Source organism: Theropithecus gelada, chromosome 1 (assembly GCF_003255815.1).
Source record: "Theropithecus gelada isolate Dixy chromosome 1, Tgel_1.0, whole genome shotgun sequence".
NCBI classification, from domain to species: domain Eukaryota; kingdom Metazoa; phylum Chordata; class Mammalia; order Primates; family Cercopithecidae; genus Theropithecus; species Theropithecus gelada.
The window spans coordinates 131,303,795-131,314,430 of NC_037668.1; the positions used below are offsets into that span (position 1 = coordinate 131,303,795).

Below are 10,636 nucleotides of genomic sequence, written 5' to 3' on the forward strand. Positions count from 1 at the left end.
TAACCCAATCTTCGATGATTGAAGAAAGTTATTTCCAGAGGAGACAATATCTAAATCTCAAGCAAAGATAATTTTTACTTTTAGAAATAACAAAGTGGGAGAGTGCTTAGGGTAGAGGTCATAGGTTGTCTTGGAGGCAAAATAGAGACTGATAGTCTCAGTAAATCACAATAATATCAGCAGAAATTGGTTCAAGATAATTCTGTAGACATGGAGAGTAGGTGATACACATAACTATATATCACATCTCAGGTGGTTAGGTTATGGACAATCAAGTCATTAGCAATGTCAACAACGCCCTCACTTCATTCAGCAAAGTTTTATCAAATGCCTACTATGTGATGGATTCTGTTCTAGATGCTTTGAACACATGAAATAAATCAGATAAATATACCTATACCAGTGATTTTAGTGTAACTAAAATATACAATGGATAGCAATATAGTATAAAAACTATGTAACTATATTCCAAAAGAATTTTACAACTATTGTTTATTAATCTTATTAAGCACTTCGAAGATCTATATGTTTCTTGTTTGGAGATGGTACTTCATAATACAATAATTCCAATATATGTAAAATATATAATTTATTTCCTAACTTGAAGAATGAGTTTATTGAAATAATCATAAAATACTTTATACACATATGCACATACACCCACACACATTCATATATATATATGTATATATACACATATATACATATATATGTACATACATATACACATATATACATACATATACACATATATACATATATATGTGCATATATACATATATATGAACATATATACACATATATACATATATATGAACATATATATACACATATATACATATATATGAACATATATATGGATAAACCTCTATTTCTAATAGTTTATAAGCAAAGTCAGACAACTAATCCCCAATAGCATACCAATGTGAGATGAAAGATTCAATAATGAATATATGAGAGGACTATTTCCAATTATCAATTTTACAGATTGATATTATTCTCAGATTAAACTTTCTTGTTCACTAGTAGAAAAGTAAAATTATTATTTGTGCTACTGTCAATACCACTTCATATCTTAAGGTATTAACAAAACAAAGTTTTGGAGGTAATACAGTCAGTCTGTAGCAAAAAATATTCAGAGGCATCTTTGGAGAAAATGCAAAACTGTTTTCCATATGAAAAAACTAGAGGTAAATTGCAATTTATTTACTTTTAGAAAATGAATTTAAAAAGGAGGAGTCACTACTCATGTCACTACTAACACCATAATCTGAGGAGGTCCTGAGGAGGTCCTCAAACTTTCAGTTCACACCATTCCAAGCTAACCCAATTTTAATCTTGTTCCAGTCTTCTGGGTAAAACAAGAATATAATTAACCTAAACAGTTACTATATCAATGTTGTGTATTTTGTCACCATGGTAGACACCGGGGACACAAATAAAACTAGATCACAGTCACTACCCACCCAGGAACTCCTAGAAGAAGACTGACATATAAATGAGTAATTTTTAAAATAATGATGTTACATTCTCTCAGTTGATTACGCTCCAAAAAAGCTTTTGGATAATCAAGTCTGACATTTTATGCTGAAGACAATAAGAAAACTCCCGTACATCAATCCCCAAAAGCAGAATAAGGCCTGACAATCCTTGCAATGGATCCTGATTAGGACAAGCAATGATCTATAAGAGTTATTTTACTTAATGAAACCAAGCCAACCACAACTGGAACCGTGAATACTAATAGATGCATCTGTCAGCTTCTCCTTAAGTTAGTCAAAGGAACAAAAGTAATATTTAAGGGCTCCCAGAAACTCTCCTTTCAGTTCTCCACTACCACTGAGGCTTAGGTTTGTCCATAAAATGGTAAGAGTAATATGATCTCCACCACCGAACTTAAGTGCAGGCTGAAGAGTTATCTGGATTCTGACATCACCTTTTACCAGAACCTCCTTATATTTCTCCTTGAAGGCAGTCAAGTTATTCACCCAATGACCTGATATTTTCTGGGGTTTAGCTGCATGATGTGTACATTAATATTGGGCCCCAGGGCACCATAATCATAAGACAAGTCTAGGAGGCTGTGTAGAAGCATTAGAACACCCAGCAAAGTAAACATGGACAAGTGGTCAAAAGCAAAGGCCCTGGAGAAAGCTTGGCAGCATTCAAATTCTGGGCCTACTACTTACTAGCTGTGTGACTTTAGGCAAAATCTTTCACTTCTCTGTTTTTCAGTTATCTCATGGGTAAAATCAGTATTTTGATATCAGTTTACTTCCAGGAAAACTGTCACAATTCAATAAGATTCTCTATGAAAGTGCATATGGCAGAATCTTGCACATACTGAGCATGCATTCGGTATTAGGGCTCACTATTATATCCACCTTGATATATAAGGGAACGTTTTCTAGAGCTATGATATTTTACTTAAATTTTGAAGTATAAAGTAGGAGAAGGTGTTTGCTGATGGAAGAGAATGAGATATACGTTCCAGGGAGAGTGTTCAAAGATAGGGGAGAATACAGGCAAGAGGTTTAACATCACTCAGTACAAGGTAAATGGAAGTGGGCTTGGGGAGGTAGGAAATGGCTGGTCATGGGCTTGGACATAAAGATAGGCCACATCCCAAAGGGCACTCTAAGCCACTTAGACAACAAACTTATCCTAAAAGCCAGTGAAATACTGTGAAGTTTCATTTGCATTCAAATAGAAGAGTGACAGTAAGTAGTAGGTTGAACTCCACTCTTAGACTCTAAGGACAGAAGTAAAGGAAAGACAGACACCACTGTAGTATTTGTGTTTTTTCTTTCTCTGCAGAGCTATCTAAGAGCACCAAGTATGAAAGAGCACCAAGTATCTAAGAGCACCAAGTATGAAAATGTTCTCATTCGCCGACTACTGCTCTTTCTGGCAGTCATCCTTTCAGGAAGTCTATGAAAATCTGAGTAAGGAAGGAAAGCCAACTACCTCACACAGTCTAAGGTTCACTCCTTTAAGCCCGGATGTCAGTTTACCAGTCAAACAGAGGAAGGAAGCTTCCCCTGATACTCTATGCGCTCAAGTTCTATGAATAGGGACCTTCATTTGCCTGTACAGTACAGAGCCATTCAAGAGCAATTAAATTTGGTTAAAATAAGAAAGAAATGCTTTTTAAGAAAAAAAAAAAAAAGAAGGTTTGAGGGGATTGCAAAAGTTGATTGTGCTAAAGCACTTTTACACAGGTTTGTTTTAGTTCTCAATTGTCAAGTCGTATTTAAGCTGGTCTCTTACTCTGAAATATGATAACCTTTCCTTTCTCTGAGTTCTTTCTCCTAAATTAATAGCACTGTCTCTAATTCCATGCGCAGCAAGCAAAGAGTTTATTTTACCAGATAACAGTAGGTCTGGTGATCAGCCAATGTCTAAAGAACCACTAGCCAAGTCAGTAGTAGGCCAAAGACTGCAACTGATAAATAGATATTACTCACTAAATCACTTTAAAATTGTCTTTCATCTTTGCTATGAGCTAGTATTATTCATGTTGAGTTCTGACACAACTGAATGTATAAAAGAATACACTTACCTATATCAATAAAACCATATTAGGGTTTTGAAGGAGGGAGAAAGAAATACATTAGATGCATTCTAAAACAGAAAGTATTTTAAAATTGGAAAAAAAAATCTTTAGGTTTTGAATTAAATTGCAAGATAATTTAGAAGGAATATGTCCTCATGTAGAAAGTGAATTAATGTATACTAAAAGTTACACTGAAAACTGCATTTAAAGTTGACTCTTTAGTGAAAGAACTTAGGGAACACTGCAACTTTTTATAACATCTGCACATACCTCTCTTCTTTGCTAAGGAACAAAACTTGAATGGTCAAAAAAGAAAAAGTTTGGTTTCCTCTCTCACCACTCCCAACTCAGGTCATATTTCCCCAGTATTACCTGAGGGAAGTGAAGGAGTAAAAGCAGAAATGCTGACCAATGCTCAGTCCCCACTTGCCGTTGCCTTGAATTCCTAATGATTAGGCCAACCATGCTTAATTATTTCTCCAAAGGTAAGGAGAAAACAAAAGTGTATTTAATGAAATTCTGGCTTTTAAATACCTAAAGATAATCATTAAAAATCATGTACAATGATGGAGATGTCTCAGCATTTTTTAAACTCCATATTTATATAAATTGGTATAGTTACTTGTGAGTATAAAAACTCTATATAAATGCTTTCACAGTATAATCTTCAGGACCTTATGGTCATGTATTGCTTTTCCCTAAAGACAGAAAAGACTCTTAATTTGGTAGGAATACTAGTTGAAGATTGAACTTCTAGAAGTAAATGTTGAGATAGAAAATCAAATTTTTCTTCCCTTACATCCCTGCCATTTCACATACGGTAATTAAATTTGTAACAGTCGTTGACAACACAACAGATATCATGGTAGCCTATTAAGAGTGAATACTTCCTATAAATTAACTGCCCATTTATGCCTAAGCTAAAAGGTAGTTACAGTAATTTCAGATGCTTTGACAATCCAAAATAAAAACCTTAATTAGAACTTGCACTACTACGTTCTCTCATGTTTTTTTCTAAAGTTTGCCACTTGTTTTTTTTTTAAATCTGTTAACACATAAGTGTGTCATAATGATTATTTGACATTAATAAAAGCCATATTGTATATATAAACTATGTCATCCAATTAAAATTAACATGAAAATATCAGAAATTTGCCATTTTTAATAATTTTCTTAGCTTCTTAGAAATTCAAAGTTGGACCTAGTCTTCCATTAACAACTTTAGAGAGCATACAAAACTATGTTCTTAACACAGCAACGAATAGAGTATTACACCTTCTACTCTGATGTAGATAATCTTATAAAATCACATAGTTAGGAATACAAATGATCAAAAATTACCTTTTTTCAAACGTAGTAAATACAGTATTTTTTAAATGCATTCCGTAACTATGTTCTATTTAAATTTCTTTATATAAGGCATTTTCACTATATCTACCTTTTCACTAATCTAAACTCTAGCACATATACGGTCTAGTAATTTCAGACTTCTGTAAATAAATATAGCAATAGTGTATCGAATTATTTCTCTTTTACTGCCTTGCAATTTCACATATGGTAATTAAATTTGTAATAGTTGTTGATCGCACAACAGATATCAGGGTAGTCCATTAAGAGCGAGTATTTCCTGTAAACTAACTGTCAATTTATTCTTGAGCTAAAAGGTACTTATGTTAGTTTCAGGTGTTTTGACAATCCAAAATAAAACTTTAATTAGAACTCGCACTACTAAGCTCTCTCCTCTCATTTCATCGTCTCAGACTTCTATCATTTAAAATTCTTTTGATCACTAGTACAGGTCTTCAATCTGCTCAGAAAAACTTTGAATATTACAGGAATATTTTTTATGAGGAAGATTATTCAGCTGATAACATTTTGTGCCTTAGTTTCCCCATTTATTGAGAAGGTAAGATTGATCAACAATTTCTATAATTTCTAGTGCTAGCATTCTCTTTTAAAAATCTTATCTAAACACCCTTTTTTTAACCTTTTAAAAATTCATCTTTGTATTACAAAGAGACTCTCAACCAAACTTGATTTGAATCCTCGTTATCATGAAATAGGCAGCATCTTACTACATGAATCAGAGTGAAGAGAATTTATCCCAGGAAAAAGCAAATGTTTAGAAAAGAAAGGTGACTATTTATACATTTTTTCTTAGCTAGAAATCCAACCCATAAATTTGAAAAGAGGAGATTTTGCTTTGCTGTATTTTAGGGATAACTTGAACAACCATGTGGTTCTTCTATTTTAGTCACAAATTGAATAAAATAAAAAACCTAAAAAAAATTAACTAAATTTTAAGCAATTATGTTATGTAAATACATTTCTCACTTTGCTAATGCCTAACTTTGTTTAAAACTATACAATTACCTTTTAGAGAATAACTTCTATAAAGTACCGCCTCAGTTAAGTATTAATTATGAAGCAAATTGGCACTTTAAGATATTAAGAAACTTAATTTCAAAACTAATGGACAATTAGATAAAAGAATCTGTGCCACCTAAACTGAGGCTATGTGTGTAAAGCATGCAGAAAGGTGTTTCTCTTTATTCTATGTTATTTCTCTATTATAGTCCTGATAAATTTTGAATTTAAAAAACAAATGGAAAAACATATTAATAAGTTTAGCAAACACTGCATTTCTTATCAGAAGCATATCTGAGTTTCTGATTTCTGATTAAGGAAACAAATGGACAAATCTGATATCTTTGCAAGGTTGAATTAGCACATACTCTGGAAGCCAGGACCATTTCACCTGCTGATCCCGGGCACTCAAAACAACACTTCTACAGGACTCACTATCAATTCCTGACAAGCTTTCAAAGTTCCAAGTTTGATCAGCCTTTTACAAGATACAGTATTGGCTTAACCACCAAAGGTTATATGTAATTTTGATTAGTAAAAACTGATTCAATTAGATTTTTTGTTAGTACATGATTATAGCTAAGTCTAACTCTTACTTAAAACCCTTACATAAACTCATTTATCTTAACATAATCAAAGTATGGTCACTATGAATTCCAGGTAAACCCCACCTCTTGTGAATAGTAAGCAGTGGACTAACTGCCAAAGAATATCAATAAATCACTGAGATACATCACTTATTTTAACAATAAATATATATATGAAACATAAAATTGAAGTTAATGTAAATAAATATTTATACAAATCACACTTAACCTTGTTGTTCTAAATCAAAGCAAGAATTGATTTTTAATGAGTATAATAAATATTTCCAAGTTATAGTTTGATTTTTCAAAGAAAATGATATGACTAGGTATGAAGTCATAAATTTTCTTTAATCCATTCACTTCCAAGAAACTTTCTCTATATTATTTTCTCTAGAGTCTAACTTTGTTTTGAACCCAGATGTTTTAATGCTTTAATGTTTTAATTTTATATAACAGTAGGATCTGCTTTAAATTATCTTTGTACTTAATATCCAAACCTTATCACTGTACCTCAGTGATATCAATGCCATAGTATGATGCTGGGATATAATATCTTTATTTAGAAACTGGTATAAAATCTTACTTCTTACTTCAACCACAAATCTAAAGGCTACTCTCAGAACTGGACACTGGGTTTATGTTTCCCTTGTGTGATGATTCAGGCTTTGTAGCCAATGTTTCCTTTTTAAGCATTAATATACTATTATTCCCTTTTTGAAGTTAATTTGGGGATAAGAATGCCTACAAAAGTGGGTTTATGTTAACATGTGGCCTCCCAGGAGCAATGAGCACCAAACAGCTTGATAAAACACATTCCAAAATCTTACAATATAAATATCTAAACTATCACATAACTTTCAGGGCATTTCATCAAGAAGAAATCCAACAAAATCTAATCCTTATGCTTTGCTATTTCTATCATTACTTGGTTTTATAAAAATAGGGAAAGTGGTTTTCCCATCATTTATTTGATGTGGTACTGGGATGCTATTTAAAAGTGTTTCAGGTATGTTGCTAGACGGAAAATAGAAAATGTATTCATTAAAAGTACAGAGATTTGATTTTTAAAAATATCCATCGATCTTTACAGAAAGGCTCAATGTGGAAAATAAAAATAAATATCTTCAGTAAAATAATCCCTGAATTCATGCAAAAGTGTCTCTCAGAGCTTGTATTTCATTTATCACCAAAGAAATTCTCCATTTCTATAATTTTAAACAAATAGCTGTCATTACATTATTTTCATTTACATGCATATGTAACATGCTGAAAAAGAAATGGTATATCCATTTTTCCTTTATCAAGGGTCCTTTTTCAGTACTACTGTAGTTAAGAAGGACTCACAGAGGTCTCAAGTCCCATGGTAGATGCAGGAATTCTAAATAATAAACAAAACCAGCAGAGGGCAGAACTGCTGACAGAATGGACCAATCCAACCGGTGACCAGGTACTAAAAGTAAAATACAAACTTTTTGATGGATTTCACTTTCAAAGACTCTTATCTATCCGTGAAAATGTGGAAATGAATGAATCAACATAATTAATCAACATAATAAATCCTTTCAAAATTCAAATATAGTCCTAATGGGAATTTCACTGCATTTACCAGGAAAAATCACCCGGGGGAATAATTTAGCGCTGCCTGCTACTTGGGAAGCTGACAGTCACTAAGCGTGTGGAAGGAATAATCTGGTCGCAGAGATCGGCCTCCGGGAGGGCAGACTCCCGTTAGGGAGAGCTCAGATCTTGGCATCTAGGCCCAAGGCCAGACTCAGGTTTCTGCTAAAGCCTACGCATTTGGGCTTGACCATTTTTATCTCCCTTGACCCATCCTCGTCACCCTCCTTCCTATCTCCCAGCTTCTTTCTGCACTCCTCACAAAGCTTGCTTTCTACTCTAAACTGCCTGGGCTCCCTGAGCTCCAAAGGCGTTCGCCTGCCAGCCGATTCTAAGGCACCTAACGGACCGCTCCAGCCAGATGCCTTTTCAGGAAAGGGCGGGGGAAGGGAGGGAGAAGGCAGAGGGGAGGAGTGAAGTCGCTCTCCCTCCGTGGGTACTGACAGGGCTGCAGACTTCCGAGCAGGTCTGGCCATTGAATATTTGGTGGTGCCACGTAGGAACTTTTCCTTACCTCTCTCCTCCCACCCCACCCACACCCCCTCCCCTTCCCTCCCAATCCCTAGTCCTCCGCCCCCACCCCATTTGCTTGACGACTTTCATCATTCTCCAAGAGAACTGCACGTCCAACCTGCAAGAAGAAGCGGAGGGGTGGGGTGGGGGGAGTCACTGAAATTCAGGGGAAAGTGTTCTCCCTATCTTCAACCTATTCCTAATAATCTGCCAATTTTTGTCCACTTAAAATAGATTGACCCTCCCGCGCCCCCCAAACACACACAGTGTTCCTAATCTTCTAGATTCACCCCCCTGGTTTCTCTTATATCCCCGAAACTAAAACAGCCTGCTTCTCACTTTGTTGCAGACAAAGAACTTTATCAAGGTTCATTTTATACCCTTTATATTTTCTCCTCAGTTCACCCTTAAAAAGATATTCCCATTAGTTAGAATCTGAAGAAACCAGATGTGTTCCAAGGGCAGTCTAAAGACTGTGCCTCAAACAAAAGCTTTGTATAACTGCCCTTGTGTTCAAGGTAATATTTTTCCTCTTTTCAAAGAGACTGAAAAGTGGTGAAGGGCATTTTCAGCAGGCTCTCCGCCTGACAGATCTTTTTTCCTGCTACCTACCTCCTCTCCCTTTATTGTCCCGCCTACATCCATCTCTTTCTCCAATTTCCAATTCCAACCTGGTAGCAGCTACAATCTGGATTTTATTTTAGGGAATTGCTTTTTTTTTTTTTTTTTTTCCTTGAAGAGCAGGGAGGAAGGGTAAAGGGGTGGGGGGAGGGGCGCAGGAGTAAGACCCACGGCAATCTCCCACCTCCCCAAATCCATTTTTTCTTACCTCCTCTGACCTCTCTAGCTTGGAAGAGGAAAGTCAACGCGAGGGTTGTTACGGTGAAATCCCAGAGCCACCGTTTCGTTTTCCACCTAGAGGACCACGGCTCCATCTCCGAGCCCCGCACTCACAACTGTGAACTCAACCCACGAAATTGCGACTGCAGACCAACTTCGTCCTTTCCAAGGTATTGCCGGGGATGTTTGCTACACAGCCATTGGGGAGGGAGAGGGGGAAAAAGTCAAAGGGCTTTTTCTTCTAAATTTGATGGTTTGCTTTCTTCGTGTCTCTACCCCCTTCCTCTCCCTCTGAGTTGGCCCCGCCGGCCCGGACCCTCCGATCCTTCCTCTGCCGGGCCCTGCCTTCAGAATGAAGGCAGATGAGGGGCTTCCACCAACAAGCTGAGAGTACTGTGTGCCCCTAAAGGCTTCATGCCGTCAGTGGGCTGGACGAGCGGCTCCGGGCAGCCCCCTCCTCCGCCCACTCCCCTCCCTGCTCCCGGCTCCCCCACCCAGGGCGAAACTGACAAGCAGGCTGAGGGTCAGACCCAATCACACGCCTCTGGGCGGCCCCAAGCCCGCCCCCGCCTCCCTCAGCCCAAGAATGAGGACTCCCGGCAGGCCCAGCCCACCAGCCACCCCCCATCTCCCCACTCCTCTCCTCCCTCCTCGCCCACCAAATCCCCGAGAAAAAATGGGAGGGAGTTACGCGGGACGCGTGCTTGGCTCCAGCACTTTGGGAATGAAAGGAATTGCAGGAGAGCCCCGGAGCACCCGGAGTTTTCAAGGAGCTTCTGTATTCAATAAAAACAGCTACTTGTCTACTTGCACCCGTCTGTTAGCTCTCACCCGTCGGCGGGAGAGGGGAGGAGTCCAGCGCCTGATCGGCCACACCGCTGGAGTCCTGGGCTGGCGGCGGTAACCTTATCCTTGTGCAAAAATCTGCTTCGTATGGCAGACGTGGAACCAGTGGACTCATTGCGCTGCCTACTCTGAAAGGTGTTTTTATTTTTATTTTTTTAACCCAATAATTAGAAGAAATGAATGAAGGTGGCATGGAGGGACCCTAGAGGTCAAAACCTAGAGTTTGTAGGGAAGTCCTCTTTGGAGATCTGAAACTGACAGGTTTATCTCTTAAACATTTAAATTCAGCACTAGGTTCATTCAGGAACTG

At 37.1% G+C, this 10,636-nt stretch overlaps 1 protein-coding gene across 4 annotated transcripts in view; it reads right to left on the minus strand.

Moving 5' to 3' along the window:
• Positions 1 to 9,899, minus strand: part of COL11A1 (collagen type XI alpha 1 chain) — a 218,049-nt gene extending 208,150 nt beyond the window's left edge. For all 4 annotated transcript variants that reach the window (XM_025398299.1, XM_025398280.1, XM_025398308.1 and 1 more), the window contains exon 1: positions 9,470 to 9,899. In XM_025398299.1, the coding sequence (XP_025254084.1) occupies positions 9,470 to 9,575 (106 nt within the window). In that variant the 5' untranslated portion in view covers positions 9,576 to 9,899. The remainder of the gene's footprint in view (positions 1 to 9,469) is intronic.
• Positions 9,900 to 10,636: the final 737 nt, after the last annotated feature.